The sequence below is a fragment of the Eubalaena glacialis genome, chromosome 7 (assembly GCF_028564815.1).
Source record: "Eubalaena glacialis isolate mEubGla1 chromosome 7, mEubGla1.1.hap2.+ XY, whole genome shotgun sequence".
NCBI classification, from domain to species: domain Eukaryota; kingdom Metazoa; phylum Chordata; class Mammalia; order Artiodactyla; family Balaenidae; genus Eubalaena; species Eubalaena glacialis.
Genome location: NC_083722.1, coordinates 89,264,068 through 89,281,506, shown reverse-complemented (window position 1 = coordinate 89,281,506; position 17,439 = coordinate 89,264,068). Strand labels below are relative to the sequence as shown.

General features: G+C 54.3%; 1 protein-coding gene across 1 annotated transcript in view; it reads left to right on the top strand.

The window, feature by feature from the left end:
* The window catches only part of LRIG1 (leucine rich repeats and immunoglobulin like domains 1), a 119,984-nt gene that overhangs the window by 87,752 nt on the left and 14,793 nt on the right, over positions 1-17,439 (top strand). The window contains exons 8-12 of the mRNA XM_061197124.1: positions 2,675-2,818; positions 5,266-5,346; positions 10,839-10,910; positions 11,694-11,765; positions 16,001-16,164. Coding sequence (XP_061053107.1) covers positions 2,675-2,818; positions 5,266-5,346; positions 10,839-10,910; positions 11,694-11,765; positions 16,001-16,164 — 533 coding nt within the window. The remainder of the gene's footprint in view (positions 1-2,674; positions 2,819-5,265; positions 5,347-10,838; positions 10,911-11,693; positions 11,766-16,000; positions 16,165-17,439) is intronic.

Below are 17,439 nucleotides of genomic sequence, written 5' to 3'. Positions count from 1 at the left end.
GCTCATCTCTATTCTTCGCCCCACTTCACATTAGCAGGGGCTGCTCTTGAAGGGTGGCTGTTCTGAGAGCCTCTGTCTACGAACGGCTACACCACGTAACACGTGCTTCTCTCACGAGAGGGGCTCCGGGCAGACCTCGGCGATACTGCATGTTCGGTTCCAGACCACCTCAGTAAAGCAAGTCACACACTTTTTGGCTTCCCAGTGCATAGAAAAGTGTCTTTATGCTATACTGTAGTCTGTTAAGTGTGCAGCGGCATTATGTCTTAAAAAATGATGTACAGATCTTAATTAAAAAATACTTCACTGCTAGAAAATGCTATCCATCATCTGACTACACAGGGTTGCCAAAACCTTCAATTTGTTAAAAAAAAAAAATGCAATATCTACAAAGCACAATATAGCAAAGCACACTAAAACGAGGTGTGCCCGTATTGGGGCTCAAACACAGAAAGGACAGTGAACCCGAGAGACGGCGACACACTGACCGTGGGAGAGTTTCTACGTGCATGTAGTTTCTGTCATGTGGTTTCTGTCGTCCTTCCCCTGACAAGTGGCCCGGGCACCTGGCTCCTTCCCCTCCCCAGCTTTGGGTCCCTTGGCCTGGTAGCGAGGCTCCCGTGCTGACGGGAATGTGTGCTTATACTTCACGTAAAGAGATTTCCCCCACGGGGCTCCAGGTTGGGACTGGGATCCCCTGAGCTGGCACCCAGGGTCCCTGACACCCGCAGTGACAGACTCTCTCCTGGGTGGGGAGGGGCTGGGGCCTGGGCTATCCTGCCATGTCCTGGTGGGTCGTTGATCATGAAAGCAGCATTTCCTGGGACTTGGTGGACACAGTCATGTCCCTTTGTTTTAATCCCATGTCTAGAAGATTGGGGTTTTGGGAGGAAAAAAAGTACCTCCTCAACATGGTTTTCATCTCAATTTAGTATGTTCAAGGTTGTTCAATTCTGGTGTAGTCCAGTATGTTTCTTTATTTTTTTTTTAAGAGAGTTTGGGTGGGTTTTCTTTTTTCTAGGCTTGACTGTAGGAAGAGACTCACCCACTGAAGTGAATGATCACAAGTGCCAAGCCTGTCTTTCTTGTCTGTCTCTTGCCCTCAGCAGGCAAACTTAAGGGGATGTTTAAACCTAGTGCTGAGTCTTGCAGCTAGTGTTTTTATCTATTTGCCCACATTTTCCCCCTCCCCCAGCCCCCTTCCTCCTTCCCCCACCCTCCCTTCCCCACCCACCCCACTCTGACCTGGAGTTTATATTTCAGTGAGTCCATCATTACCTAATGCAAAAATCAATAGTCCCACCTCTTTCCAGTGGCTGGCTTTCCTTGGATTGTGTGTGTGTGTGTGTGTGTGTGTGTGTTAACCCTTTGGGTTTAGCCTCCTGACCCTTCCAGGCAGTGCACCTGCACGGTATTCTCACGTGGAATGGGATGGCTTCTGAAAGACTCTTCCCTCAGGCCCTGACCCCGCTAGGGAACTCCCAGGACCCATGGTTTTCCGCTGTCAGGCCTGGGAGCCACAGGGAAGCAGGAGAGGTCTTCTCAGCCCCCGGAGCCCCTGTACTTGCACAGGCTCTGAATCGCAGAGGGTGTGTGCGCCCTGGTGCTGAGGCAGCGGTGAGGGGCACACTCCCTGTGCCCCCCTCCGGCTGCCTTCTATGCCCTTCCAAAGGGGCAGAGAAGGTCACGGGAGTGTACCCTGACCAGCCTAGCATTTTGCCCGACACCCAGGTAACCTTGGAGCCAGATTTAGAATTGCTCTCCACGTGTGTGTCCTGCCCCTCCTTTAAACTAAATTCTTTAATTGCAGGTGAGGATGTAATTTTGATCTCCTGCCAGGTCTCTGCAACTGACAGGCACCATGACTTATTTTTCCAGCAGAGGAAAACTGTCACTCCCTGCTACCTTTAAAAACTTGCTAATCTTCTCCGAATTTATTTTCCTTCCTCCTGCCCCAGCCCAGAGATTCCATTTTTTGAGGATAGATGACTAATATGCTTAAGTACCCAACCCAGGGCTATGTCAGAGATGCAGGGACTGTGCTGGGAGGAAAGAAAGATTGATTCTGATGCTCAGGGAAGGTGTGTGATTGGGGATGTGTTCCTTACCTGCTTACGGTAGGGGGATCACGCTAAGAGGCTGGCTTGGGTGAGGGCAAGGTAGCCCGGATGGGAGACTCCGGTCCCCCGGGTGCTGCCCAGGTGAGGCCTGCAGTTCAGTGAGGAAGGCTTGTTCCAGGCAGTGGCTGGTGGTGCCCTCTGCTGGCCAATGTTGGCAGGCTGTCCGGCTCCCTTGCTCACTATGAGAACCCGCTGGCGTCCTGTCCAGAGTCTCAGGCCACAGCCGTGAGAGCTCTGTCATGGCCTGAATCAGGACCAGCCATGGACACCAGGTGCACGCAGGGGTTGGAGACTTGTGGTTCTTTGTTGTACGACCCTGTGCTGTGTAGTGCTCACAGTTTACAGACCTCCTTCCAGGAGTCAAATGTATGGGTATCAAGCCCTGGTGGGTTTCTAGCTGTGAGACCGTTTTGCCCTCGGGATCCTTGTGGGCGTATCCCTTCCCACTGGGACCTAGGTGACTGGCCGACCATGGCTCTACGTTCGGGAGAAGAGAGGGAGGGCAATGCCGTGCAACCTGATTGTGATGTTTGCTTTCCCCTCCCCTTCCTCAGGATTCTGTCCTTCAATAATCTGACCCGGCTGGACGAGGAGAGCCTGGCTGACCTGAGTAGCTTGAGCATCTTACGCCTCAGCCACAATTCCATCAGTCACATTGCGGAAGGCGCCTTCCGGGGACTCAAAAGCCTGCGTGTCTTGTACGTCTTTCCCCGTTGGGTTGGTGGGAGAGCAGAATAGAGCACACCAACTGCTTCGCTGCATTCCCTTCTCATTGGTCTCGAGTCAGAATTAGATACAAAGCTGAGCTGTGATGTGTGCCAGAGTCTCAAAGTTTCATGTAATAAATCGAAAAAGCTAGTTGAGCAGAAAAGTGTCCCTCCTTCCCCCCGGCGTGGTGCCTAGAGTGATGACGACTCAAAAAAAACTGTCATCACCACGCACTGGTTCCTGCAGTGTGCTTGGCGGGACGTGGCGTCCGGCTGTGGGAAAGGTCCCCCAGGCTGCGCGCTGCCGCCCCCAGATCAGCAGCCCTGGGGCCGTCTTTCCCATCCTGAGCCTTCCCGCTGACTTCCATGTTTCAGTCCTGAGTATTTTTATCTGAGCCAGGGCAATCCTGAGGCTCGTGTCTTGGGCTAGCATCTCAACTTCTTCAGCATGTAGCCTGCATCCAGGATGCCCGTTTCCAGAAGAGGTGATGAGGGAATCCTGCGTCTCTCCCGGAGCCTTTTTAGGGTCATTTAACACAATGGAGACGACCATGTCATTTCCCTCTAAGTTCCCCGTGAGGTGGAGGGAGTTGCCAGAAGTTGCTGCAGGGTGCTTTTCGGGGACTTAAAATTTTCTGGGCTTTTCTGGGCTTTCGAGAACTTCCAGGCAACAGAACAACCAGCCATAAAGGGGGGGTGGGGTGGGAGCGGCGTCTGGATTTCAACAGGCAGTGGCCGTGGGGTCTGAGGCCTCCCTCCCAGCTGTGCCCCCTGCAGAAAGAGCGGCCTATTCCGGCATGACGGGGAGGAAGGCCTTTGCACTTGCGCTTGGCAGAGACGGCAGAGAAGGCTTTCATGCCAGGCCGTCGTGGAGGAGTGAGAAAGAGCCCGGACGCCAGGCTGTTCAAGCCGAGGTCAGCCTCGGAGCCATGGCAGTGCTGAATGACAAGGCCGGGACGTTCAGACTGAGGAGGCCAGAGAAATGAGAAAAACTTTGGCAGCCGGGGCTCGGAGCAGGGAGGCAGGCACACGGAGCAGCAGCCCCGGGTCCCGGGTGTTTCAGGACCAAGATAATGGGAGGAACCTGATGAAATGGGGAGGCCCTTCCAGCCTCAGGATCTCAGCTCTGAGCTTCCGGTTGTAAAGTAAAGGTCAGGATGAGCATTTCACTCCAAGGTCCGAACTCCCCTCCCCGCGGGCGCTCACGGGAGCCGAGCAGCACCCTTTCTGGTCCTGGCCCGTGTCTGCTGGGGCTCGGGAGGGGGAGGTGTGGCCGACCTCGTGGAAAGTTGGGGAGGGCCAACCCAGGGCAGCACGGGGGCCTGATCGCTAGATGGGGTGTCTTGCCCGGTGTGGTGACCTGCCCTTGGAAGCTGGGGGAGGAAGCTGAGTCATTGGCCTTGTGATTTGCGTTGTTGGCGGAGACTGGGCCGAAAAGTTGGCCTCGTCCTCTGGTCTTGGCAATTGGGTCACAAGTCTGACTCAGCACCCAGATGTCGTCCCTGGCTGGGAGTCAGCACCTGTGCAGGCCCTGGGGGGAGACAGGGGCTCTGGGCGCCAAACCCACCGGGGAGGGCCCTGTGCCGGGGCCTCTTTCTTCCCTGTCCTTTCCTCCACGTGCCTTCTGCAGTTTCTCGGTCAAGTCCGGGAAAGGGACCCTGGTTGGGGTGAAAGCAGATGGGATCCTTAGGGAACCTTTCGGACTCATTCTCAGAGCAGTGGCCAGAGGTCCGCTCTTCGGGGGCAGAATCCAAAGCAGGCTTTCCCCTGTGCCGTCTACACCCCTTCCCCTGGGGCCTGGCGTTTGCCCACTGGGGAGCAGCACATGCAGCTGCGAAGCTGCCACTCCAAGGCCTGTGTCAGCTTTGTTGGGAGGCTGAGAAAGGCAGTTCTCATGGCAGGGTGGCTCAGTGGTCACGCCCCTAATCTTTTTTTTTTAAATTTGTTTTATTTATTTATTTATTTATAATTTTTGGCTGCGTTGGGTCTTCGTTGCTGCACGCGGGCTTTCTCTAGTTGGGGCGAGCAGGGGCTACTCTTCGTTGTGGTGCGCGGGCTTCTCGTTGGCAGTGGCTTCTCTTGTTGCAGAGCACGGGCTCTAGGTGCGCGGGCTTCAGTAGTTGTGGCACGTGGTCTCACTAGTTGTGGCTCACGGGCTCTAGAGCGTAGGCTCAGTAGCTGCGGCGCACAGCCTTAGTTGCTCCGTGGCATGTGGGATCTTCCCGGACCAGGGCTCGTACCCGTGTCCCCTGTACAGGCAGGCGGACTCTTAACCACTGTGCCACCAGGGAAGCCCACGCCTCTGATCTTAACTGGATGTTCCGTTTGGGCACCTAGAACTCACCGAGATGTTTCGAGCTTCAAAGTGGCAGAATGGGTGTGAGTCTCTCTTCCTGCCACAGACTGAATGGTGAGCTTTCTGTCTGTCTCCTCCCCAGGGACCTGGACCACAACGAGATTTCGGGGACAATCGAGGACACCAGTGGTGCTTTCACAGGGCTTGACAGCCTCAGCAAGCTGTGAGTATCTGGGCGTTGGAAGATCCGTGGGGCTGGTGCATGGAGACGGCTCCACGGGCCCCTACACCCTTTGTTCTGCGCCCGCCCCTGGGAGCGTTGGAACATTTATTCTCTTTTGTTTGGGAAGGAGAGTCTGACTAGGGGGGCAGAAGACATCCCACCTTCTCCCTGACCCGCCACCTCATCGCTGCCCTGGGTGTTGGTTTCTTTGGGGCTAGAGAGCTGGTGTTTGGAGGCCCGTTGGGTCTTTTCTCCCGTTCAATTCTTGACTGATGTGAAAACAGCCAACTTTTTTGTTGTTCTTTGCTCAAAGGAGTCTTCCCCTCTTACTGAATTTCTAGAAATTCTAAACGTCTAAAGCTAAGTAACTCTTGATGGTTTTGAGTCTTCGGGCAGTCTTTTTGTTGTCAATCATAATCTTAAACGGAAACAATCATTACCATACAGTAACTGTTTTTTATTCAAGGTTTCCGGTGTTTGGGGTTTGTTTTTCTAAGCTCCTAGAATTTGCGAGGCGTGTGTGTGTGTGTGTGTGTGTGTGTGTGTGTGTGTGTGTGTGACATCTGACTGTCTCAGGAGGCCGGGCTGTGTTACGCATCCTTTCTGCTGTAGTTGAGAAAACAGAGGGGAAGGGATTTTGCCCAAGATCACACAGGGCGGCAGGGCTGGGACTCGCCTGTGTGGCCCCGAAGCCTTGTGCCTCCCCTCGTCCTACCCTCTTTCTGCATCTCCCCAGCACTCTCTACAGATGCCTCCCAAGGAACATATAGGCATGGGGCTGGGAGCTATTATCACTGTTCACTAGCTGCTGGGGGGGAGGGTTTGGAGGAGGACAAGACAGAAGACGGTCCCCGCTCCGTCTCCCCCAGCCTGTTGTGGTGACAGTGAGCCGAGCAGAGCACGAGGGTAAAGTAAATATTTTGAAAGCAGCAGTGGAGGGCGAGGCTCCGGGAAAGCCTGTGGTGGGAGGGTCTTTCTGTAGAGTTAATGTTTCTAATTTGTTTTGAAAAGTGGGGTTTTTCACGCTTTTGATAGTCTGGGAGTCGTAAGTGTCAGCCGTTTTGGCTCTCTGAGGATTCGTTCTCTTCTTGAGGCTCCTGCGTTCTGATAGTGGGTCACAAATGCCTGTCAGCCTTCTTTTTCTCCCCTAAAAAAATGCTCCTTTCTCCCCCACCTCCTGGGCCCTTTACCCAGCAGGCTTGGGAAGAGCCAGGACAGCACGACGGGATGGGACAGAGGCCTGTCACTGACCAGAGGAGCCCCAAGCTCGGGATGCAGCTGTGGGGATGGTGGAGCCGGGGTGCTGGGCGCCTGAGCAGCCGTTCAACACAAGCCTTCTCTGCGGGGCCTGTCCCTGCGGTGGAACCTGGAGCCGGTTCTTGGGTGTCACGGCTTCCAGGAGGCTCTTCCCTGCCAGCTGGGGGCGGCGACCCTTGAGGGCACTAGGGCTTCCGGTTCTGCAAAAGCTGTCCGCTATCCGTAGCCTAGAGCCGCCTTCCTAATCGCCTGCTGTCTGTTCCCCAGCATGTTCTCCTACTTTGACCCACTGGACTAGGGTGACAGTCCTGTGTAAAGTCCCAAGAAGGCAGCACGAGTGCCCGTAACCCTCGCTTGCACCGAGCTGCTTGACGTGGGTGTTTGGAAGCAGTGGGTGTTTGGAAGCAGTGGGTTAACGGTGACCTGTAAAATACAGTGTCCAGTCTCCTCCCACCCAGCCCCACTCATCAGGATCTTGGGCCTGGAGGCTCTTGTATCCTTTTCCAGAAAAAAACGGAGAGATGCACACAACTGGGGGAAATCGGGACCATAACAATAGTTCCTTAATATTGTTAAATATATGCAGTCATTTACTTAGGTGGCATGGTATTGTGGTTATATTGCAAAATATAAAAAAAAGAATCCTCTTCTTGGATTAAAAAAGAAAACTATGTGATAGATATTCCCAGTGGTCCAGCCGGGGTTGGGAATGAGGAGTGGGCAGAGATGAAACAGGATTGGCACCATCAGATGATGGTCGTAGCTGTGTGGCGGGCACGTGGGGCTCACGACACCCTCCCGTCTGCCTATGAGGGTGTGTGAAATCTTCCGCATTAAAAGGGGAAAAGGAAGGCCCGTGCTTTCCTGTGATCCAGGTGCACAGCTCCGGTTAGAAAGCACTGTGAGCGCGCCACGGAGACCCTTCCTGCCTTGTGGGGTGTGCCTGGCCCTTGGGGACGCCGGGCTTCTGGTTCTGCATAAACCAGCCTGTGTGCAGCCTGGAGCCGCCTTCCTAACTGCTAACGGTGTTGAGTCAACATTTGTTGAATGAAGCGGGGAGGAACCCGTGCTGCTTTGGTCTCCCCAGAGCAATGCCTGACGCTCTGCGGTGTGGCCGTGGCACCGAGAGGCCCTGTTTGAGCGGCCTGGTGGTGAGTCTGTTGGACCCATTAGAAATGGGGAGGGGGCTCACGCCAGCCGAGGAGGGCTGTCCCTCTAGAGCCGCCGGCGGGCCCGGCCGTGGAAGCAGCTGAGGGGCGGAGGTCAGAGACCTCCCTCAGAAGGGAAGGTGGACACGCTGGCTGGCCTGCACTCCCTTAGCTGAGGACCCGGGGTCCTCCCTGCCGTGCCCGAGGCCAGCCCGAAACTAAAACGTCTTCCAGGAAAGGAACAAGTGAGCAGCAGGGCCATAAAAGGCTTCTGTCTGTGAAGCCTGCCCTGCCCTTCATTTTTCCAGCTGCTGAACACAGCCATTTGGGATGGTTCCTCAATCCTGAGCTTCCTGGCAGGGCGTTATTACACTCGCCCACCCGACGCCCCTCCTTCCAGAATGTTTATGGAACACCTGCTGGGGTCCCGCCGAGCTCATAGCACGTGAGGAGGGGAGGCAGGGTTTCTGGAGCACAGGTCAGCCGCAGAGGGGAGGGTTCGGTCACTTGCGGACGACGAGGAGGCAGGTGCCGCCCCGTGGTTCCAGCTCTCTCCAGGGCATTCCTGGGGGCAGAGGGCTGAGTGCCACAGCAGTAGCCTCCGCCCTTCAACCTTCCTGGGGTGAAGGCGGCAAGAGCCGGAAGGCCCTTGGCTGGGTTGGCAGGGATGGGGGAGAGGGTTTGATAGGTGATCCCCAGGGTCGCTGCCTGCTCCAGGTCGGTGGCGCGGGGGACATGGGGCCGGCTCTGCCTTCCGGGGAGCCGTCGATCGGGTGCGCCACGTCTCCGCTGCCCACCAGCACGTGGCACAGAGGCACGAGGACACGCCTGGCCCACAGCCCCAGCTCTCCCGTCCGCACACAGCGGCCTTTCACTGGAACCACAGTCTGCTAGCCGAGCCCCGACCCCCGCCCGCAGACGCCTGCTGGGGAATGTGAGGACCTACTGTAATCCACCAACAGGCTGATTAGCCCCTGAATAATCGAGCATTTGAGAGTTTGCTTTATTGCTATTGTCGCCATTAGAAGTAACAGCCTGCCCTCATGGTAGGAGAGGCCAACGTGACTAATATTTAACGGATGACAGAAAGCACAGCTTTTTTTCCTGGATCTCGTTTACGGAAGATTTCACTAAACAGTTCAATACCTTTTACTAGGACCTGGAGCCCGCAGCGGCTGGGCCTGGGGGATCTGAGTGAGAGAGAGGTTGGCAGTGCTCTCAGAAGCGCCGGGCTTCGGTGCCCTGCGGGCTGCTGCTGGCTGGACTCGCTGTGCGGTGCAGTCGTGGAAACGCTTTCAGCATGAGGTTGCTCTCACACCCATGCAGACTGCCGCCCAGAGAAGGAGAAGGCAAAGGGGTCTCTGGCCGTGGTGCTCCTTGACCCTCCGGAGGCAGGGCACAGAGCTGCTCTGTCTGAGGGCCGAGCCCAGAGTTGCCAGGGCGGCTGCATCAGCAGAGGACCCGGGGGGGTGCGGCAGCCCTGTGGTCCAGCTGCCTCCCGAGTCCCCTGGCGAGGGCTGGGTTCTCTGTGTGTGTGATCCCATCTCCCGGAGGCAGCCTCCTGGTCATTGCCTGCCGGGCCCCAGGAGCCTCTGGCACTTGGGTGGAAGCCCGGGGCCCGCGTGGCAGGCAGTGCCAGGCTGCCCTGCCATCTTTGGTTTTCTTCAAGGCCCGCATTTCTTTTCTTTCCTCTTTTCAGGGAGGGCTGTGTGCTTGCTGTTTTCCCTTGTGGGTCCCATCTTAACGAAGGTCTGAAGACAGATCTGGTCTTTAGTCGAGTTCTTTCCCCTGATTCTCAGTGGGTTCTAGACAAGGAATTCCCCCTCCTGGTGAGGGGCTGAGCCGGCCTGCCTTTCTCTAAGGCTTTCTCCTGACCACCTGCCCTTGGTGCCTTAGGAGTCCCTGTCCCACACCTGCGGTTCTGAGACCTCCCAGGAGCTGGCTCCCAGCAGCCCATGTCCTTCTTAACCTACCCTTTGGGGAGTCCCGGTGGACACCACAGTCAAAGAGCCCCGTACTTGTCCACATTACCTCAGGTGTTCGCTGGCAGAATTTCCTGTGCCAGCAGCAGTTAGAGGGAACGCCTTGGTGGGCTCTCATCAGAGCATCTGATAACGAGGAGGGAAAACTGGAACCTTGATGCTTTTCATTCCCGATGTCCAGCCACTCTAGGTGCCACCCCTACCCTAAGTCCAGACACAGACTTCCCTTTGGATGACACAGCCCGTGGAAGAAGCATCCATTTCTTCCATGTGTACTGCAGGGGCCAGACTTGGGTTTCTGAGAAAACTCTTGACAGTCACTGCTGAGGTTGTGACTGGAATTCTCTGGAAGCGAGACCCCCCTTCTCATGGGTAGATGGTCCAGGTACAGGCATTAGATAGCCTTGGGGGCTGACCGTTGAGGACCTGTCTATCTAGGATTTAATAACCTCGGGCCGTTGGCATCATTTAAAACCCGGGCTCTTGCTGAAGAGCCGAGGGGCGTTCTCGCAGGCAGGGGTGCAGTGCACTATGGCCGCATCCTGGCTGCCAGCGTGTGCCCCGGAGCTGGGGGGCCATCTCAATAGGTACCCACTGTCCTGTCCTCCTCTTGCCTCCTCTGGGAACCTTTATCCCCAGAAGGCAGTTTTCAGAAGTGGGTGGTAGTTTTTAGTTCCAAGAGTTTTCCTCCTGACGCTGCTTCCTCTCGCTGGAGCAGTGATGAGTTCTCTCTCCCCTGTGGGACTATGGCTACACTCCCCCCAGGGTGGTCCTTAGAGAGAGAGAGAGAGAGAGCCCGGGCTGGACAAGGTGATTTCCACTTAACACTGCAAGGGGCCTTTTTGGCGAGACAGTGCATGCAATTCCTACCTGTCATCACTGTTAAATTCTAATAAAGATAAAAGTATTTCATTTCAGAAGGGGGAGGGCCCGCATACCTGAGATGCATCATCTCGGCACGGGTCAGATTTCCACCTGCCTCTCCCTGGACAGACTTATCAGATAACACCACCCTAATTGTGCGTTCTCTTTCTCCCCACCCTCCCTTGTTGCTCTCCCTCCCGCTCCCACCCCACCTCTGTTTCTGGGTGTTTGGAAACTGCAGAACTCTGTCGGGAAACAAGATCAAGTCCGTGGCTAAGAGAGCGTTCTCGGGGCTGGAAGGTCTGGAGCACCTGTGAGTACCTTCCCTGACCCACAGGCCTGCCAAACGCGGCTGCCGGGGAAGTCTGCGAGCAATTTAAAAGCATCTTTGTAAACCGAGCAACAGGCTATTTGGAAACGCCAGCTGCTTCCTTCTCATTATAAGTCAGCTTCAACTTTGGCCTTCGTTTTGCCTATGCCAGAAACGGTTACAGAACATATGGCCACTCGGTGTTCAGATAAATACCGTCCTCCTGCCTGGCCTCCCCATTGCCTGGGCCTGCTCGGGCCCTGGGCTCCCTTCCACTTCCACCAGGACCCTTTATACTGCTAAAGCAGCGCAGCAGTGCTGAGTACACGTTGGGTTTAACTGGGAAGTTCCTCCTGGTGTGTTCGCCTCTGAGAGCCTGGGAGGAAGAGGACGGAGCCAGCCCTGAGACGTCCGTGTGTCACCAACTGAGGCGGCTGCCTCTAGTACTTGATTCTTAGGGTATTTTGTCTTTGAATCAAGTGCGACCACAATTCTGTTGGGAAAGTTTTGCCTGTTGACTTGCTGAGCGGGCCTTGGCTTAGCTTTGATGCCACCCTTAAGGCTGGCTCGTTCCGGAGTTATTCCACGTGCTTGTGTCAATGTAGGTGAAATAACAGCCGCTTACAGTGGCCTTAGGACACGACACGGGTGTCTGGCTAGCGCCTGTGGTCCGTTGGCGAAGCCTGGGCTGTCAGGAAAAATCCCTGAGCGTCGTGGCTCAAACACGTGGCTGACTTGAAGGGCACCTGGAGTTTCTTTGCCTAAGTAAAGAATGTTCTTTTTCAGGAACCTTGGAGAGAATGCAATCAGATCTGTCCAGTTTGATGCCTTTGTGAAGATGAAGAATCTTAAAGAGCTGTAAGTACCCGGGATTCCGTGGCCCCAGTTAACATGAGTAGAGGATTTCAGAGTAAGAAGTGCCTTAATTGCATTATGCTTTATTTTATATAATAGTTGTGATCGTTTATAGTTGTCTGTAAGTTCAATTGTCTTTTTGAAAAAAATGCCCTCTGGGGGCTTATTCTGAATCAGGAGTCAGTATACTTTTTCTTATAGGGCCACAGTAAATATTTTCAACTTTTTGGGCCACAGGGCCTCTGCCATGACAACTTGACTCTTGTAGCAGAAATCAGCCATAAATTATACATAAACGAATAGGTGTGGCCGTGTGCCAATAAATTCTTATTTATAAAAACAGGCAGTGGGCCTGCAGGCTGTCGTTGACTAACCGCTGCTCTGGATGATGTGAAACAAACTCTCTTCTGTAAAATGGATAATCATCCCTTTCATTATGTCAAGGACAAGTGCTTCATCTTTTAGGGGTGCCTACAATGAAGGGCCTGTATTGAGAGGGGCTTCTTAAAAGATCTGGGTGGGCTGTGAGCAGGGCAGAGCTCTCCGTGGGATGGTGACACGTACCATGGGATAGTGAGGAGGCGCCCAGCCCACGTGTGTTCCCAGGGCCCCCGTGGCATTTGTAGGCCGTGATGCTGCCGCTGCAGACTTTCCGTGTGGGCTCATGGGCGACAGGGGTTAGAAGAGCTTGCCTGTGTCCTAGTCTCTGGCAGAGGAGCTCATCTAAGTATTCAGGTAGCAACACCCAAGTTTCCTTTCTTCTTCCTGTACGTGAATCCGATTCTGCAGCCAATGAGTTTGAGCCATAATGTTTACTTCCCTAAAGGTGCAGCTTTGGGTTCCTACAAGTGCTGAGAAAATCGGACATGCCAATGGCCGTCTTTACACCCTGAGCTCATCCTCGTTCCTGCGGCCAATCCTGGTGGACCCTCGGTGGCGGCGGGGAGGGGAGGAATGGGGCAGTAGGGGGGTGCAGTCCCCGTAGTTGGAAACCAAAGCAGGAAGAGGCCCCGGTGACGTTCCCTTGGGTGAGTGAGGGGAGGCGAGGTGGACGGGCCCTGGCCTCACGACGTTTAGTGTCCTGCGAGATTCAAGTCTGTCGAGTTGGTGCCCTTTCTCATAAGGGTCCTGATCTTAGAACGGGAGTTCGTGGAAGGATGGACACATGGATAGATATGTGATAAAGCAGGTATCACAAAACATTCAGATTTTACAAAGTGGTGAGTCTGTGGGTGTTCACGGTGCATTTCCCTCCAGCATTTCTGTCTTTGAAACTTTCCAAATAAAATGCTGGAAGTAAAAAAGATCCAGTTAGAGGGAAGAGAGAGAAAGAGAGCAGGACAGGGAGAGAAGATTTTCCTTTGGGCCTCCTAAAGACTCAGGTTTCCTGAGACAGTTTTCTAGTTGGGACTAACTGGGCCCTTCCAGGTGCTTGGATCCCCTCCCCCGCAAATGCATCTGTGTGGTTCTGGAGGCTCAGCCTTGGCCCCCTGCCTAGGCTTCCCGTCAATCGCTGCATGTACCCAGCTGGGGCTGGCCATGGGCCCAGTCCTCTGATGGGAGAAACGGTTAATCCCACTTGGTCATTTTCTTCCCCCATTGGATCAAGGCAGGTTGTGCTGTGCACTTAGTCATCCTCTGGGTAAATTTCCACAAGCGATGATTAGAAACACACTTGGCGTTGGAACCATGAAAATGTGCGATATAAGCCAGCGGAGTGCCGGGATGGCTGCAGGCGGGGGCCCGGAATGGCCGTGCCTGTTGGCTGCGGGAAGCTGCAGAGCCTTGGGGTCACCGACGATCCCCCGTCCGGCCTAGGCTTGGTCTCGGAGGCGATTTGTGCGTGTGGAGGGGAGGGCGGTGTCCCACCGGGTGCCTCCATTTCTCTCCCTCCGTCCCGTTCATCCTAACTCATTCTTTAGGACAGCCTTCTGTCCACCCCGAGTACCTGCCGTCTTCTGAGGTCTGGACCCCTCGGTGTGAGGAGGGTTTCATGGAGAGGAGGCAGGGAATTCTCTAGGGAGCTCGGGCAGCAAATGCCTTGAATGCACGGTGTGAGGCTTAACCCTTTCCAAACACATTTCTTTTTTTTTTTTTTAGCACAGAATTTTTTATTTATTTATTTATTTATTTATTTATTTATTTATTTATGGCTGTGTTGGGTCTTCGTTTCTGTGTGAGGGCTTTCTCTAGTGTGGCAAGCGGGGGCCACTCTTCATCGCGGTGCGCGGGCTTCTCACTATCGCGGCCTCTCTTGTTGCGGAGCACAGGCTCCAGACGCGCAGGCTCAGTAGTTGTGGCTCACGGGCCTAGTTGCTCCGCGGCATGTGGGATCCTCCCAGACCAGGGCTCGAACCCGCGTCCCCTGCACTGGCAGGCAGACTCTCAACCACCACGCCACCAGGGAAGCCCCCAAACACATTTCTGATCAAGGATAAACGTCAAATTTGTTTTCTCCAGTTTGTTCCTGTGGTTCAAATGAAATATGTCCCTGTCCCCAACATAAGGGCCTAAAGTCTCCCCAGTGGCCAGTGTCCTCCCCTAGACTTCCATGTGTAGTACCCAGGCCTTCCTGCGGAAAGGGGCAGGCACATCAGATGCCCCTTGATGGGAAGCCGTAGGTGCTTCTGACGGGGGGAGAGGCCCTTTCCACTCTTCGCCTGGGCTCGTGAGTTCTCCTGTGCCTGGCGGCAGCCTTCCCAACCACCACACACAGCCTGCCCTGGGAAGCTCTCCAGAGGCGGGTGTGATTCAGCCATTTCTTCGCACTCAGCTGTGAGGGGCCCGTCCGCCACCTACAGTGACTCCTCAACAGAGCTGCTCTCCACGTATCGCTAAGCACAGCCCTACCACCCATCAAATACAAAACCTAGGGCTGATCGTAAGGTCTAATACGGGCAAGCATCCCAGTTATAATGGGTTTGAGCTCAATTATTTCAGTCTTGAACGAGCACTTCCCAAAATTATTTGGTTAAAATGCCCAGCTCATTTGGGAACAGTGAGGAACAGGAGCGAAGAGCAGATTCTGTGTAATTTCGTCTGCCTTGGGTTCTCTGCCTTCAGGTTCATTTTGCCTTGCTGTTGACTAGTTTGATGGTTGCCCTGCTCATTAGAAGGTCAGAGTGAAGTAGAGAACGAGAAAGGGGCCTGAGGAATATGGTGGGGGGTGGGGGGAGGCCATTGCTCTAACACTGGCATGTGTTAACATGTGACATTTTGGGAATTTCTGAGCATCCCGGTACCCCTTTTTTGTCACCATGTACCGGGACAGTTTATTCCAGGGAAGCGCATGTCATAAGTCCTGTGTCCATCCTCATGCCGGGCTAACCTCCGCTCTTGAGCTCCCAGCCCGAGGTCTTCCAGGAACACGGCAGCTCAACCCCTCAGCTGACTTATCTTCGAGTGACTCCTCAGGAAGGAATGTCCGCTGAGATGGCGATTCCGATTTCTGTTGAAAAAGCTGATCCTCAGTTGCTGAGAAATGAAAAAGAAAATATTCTCTGTTTTGGTTGGAGCCTCACAAAACCCAAGTTGTGCGTTCTCATGCTCCCTGGGCAGTGGCAATTAACTCACAGGCACTATTTAGGGAGCGGAGCCGAATCCTGCCGGCCTCCTGAATAGCGCTGGTGTGGAGATAAATACACAAACAAGAGGGGAGCACGCCCGCAAGGCTGACATTTGGATGCAAGAAAACATGCAGCTCTGCCAAATAAAAACAGAGCAGCCATATAGAAAAAGGAGCCCTTCTCAGGGCTTGTTTTGGACTTTAGATCGGAGTCTCAGATTGAGCTTGGCCGCTCCAAGTGGCTTATCAGGGGGGTGGGAAAAAACAGAGAGGGGGCTGTGCTACTCCTGTCTGTGGGATGGTCAGAGGCCGGGAGACGGCGTCCCTGGGGTCACAGGAGCGCAGTGGCTGTCGTGGAACACGTGTGAACTCCAGGTGGCTGCTACTTGAAGTGTGGCCCTTAGACCAGCGGAGTCAGCATCACCTGGCGGCCTGTTAGCGATGCAGAATCTAACCCACTGAGCCAGAAGCTGCATTTTCTCACAGTCTCCAGGTAGACTGTACTTACCGCTCTAGGTCGCAGGAGAGGAACCGTAAGAAAGAGCATCTCCCATTCAGGCTTGCTGACTTTCACAGCAGAAGCTGATCGGAGGCGATGGGTCATTCCGGGCACAGAGGCGAGTATCCCTTCTTTGCGGTCACACTTCACACGACCCTTTTGTCTTGCTTTCAGCCATATCAGCAGCGACAGCTTCCTGTGCGACTGCCAGCTGAAGTGGCTGCCCCCGTGGCTGCTGGGCAGGATGCTGCAGGGCTTCGTGACAGCCACCTGTGCCCACCCAGAGTCACTGAAGGGCCAGAGCATCTTTGCCGTGCCGCCAGAGAGTTTCGTGTGTGGTAAGACTGTCTTTGTGATTTTTTTTTTTTTCCCCACAAAGGGTAAGGAGGCCAGGAGGCTTCACCACGGGAGTGATTCCTGTGATCAGAGTCAACCCTAGCCCATGGTTACCCATCAGCTGCTGGATACAATTTATTTCCCACTGAAACCACACGTCGTGTTTACGGTGCCGTCGCCTCATTATGTGGTTCTTGGAGTGCGTGCGCGTTTAATCAGGAGTGAGGACGAGCTGCTTCAGTTACACGGCAAATAATCAGTTACAGGAAGATGGCTGTGTTATTTCAAGACAGCGCTGGTGCCCGGATTTAGCTGTGAATTTACTCAGCATACGAGGCTGGGGTTTTCCTGTGTGTTTCTTTCCAACCCCAAGAATGAAAGGTTAAATACAGGAAGAATGAGTCTCAGGAGAACAGTTGCTGTAGTAAAAATAATTCCTTCATGTTGACTTGCACTCTTACTGTGGCTCCAAAGCACTGGAATCGGCACTTGTAGCTTTAAATTCTTTTTTCCTCCTGACTGTTGGCATGTAGCTCTTGCCATCTTTTGGACCAGGGGTGGTCGGGATCCAAGTTTGGCTGCAAGGGCACAGAAAATGGTGAGCATCTGAACACAGAGACACACACACATATACACTCACACGTACGTGCACACAGGCACCACACACCACACTCAAATAGAGATGACGCAGCCTCGTGGTCAGTAAGATGTGTTCAAAGAACGAGATGAATTTTGAGTTGTTGCTGGTTTCTGCTCTAAGCAGGAGCGAGGGTGGCATTCCCGGGCCTGACTGGAACTGCTGGGCAGGTGTGCATCCTGCTGCCTTTCATCCCTCTGGTCTGCCTTGAGCCTTGGGTGTGATATTCCCAACCAGGGGCTCCCGTAGGGTCTGGGGACCCCAGTGGTCCACTTCTCTGTCCTACTTTTTGGGCACAGCAGTAGCCAGTGTGCCTGCTGACATCAAGATACAGGTGTCCTCCTTCCACACACCCACTCACCAGCACCTCCATCACTTCTGAGAGCAGGCTTGCTTTCCTTTCTCCTGACCCAGTCCAGCAGGAAGCCTTAAGAACACTATCAACGTGGTAGCAACCCTGCCAAATCAGCTGTCTTTACTGTCATTCTCATGGGCACTGTGCACATGGCCCCCCATTGCCTAGGATGGAATAGCCGTGCCATCCATTGTTCCTTGGGTTTCTGGTCCCTGACCATTCTGTTGTCACAGAGCTCCCTGAAATTGCACTTTCTGCCCCTCCGTCCTGTCTCCTACCACAGGG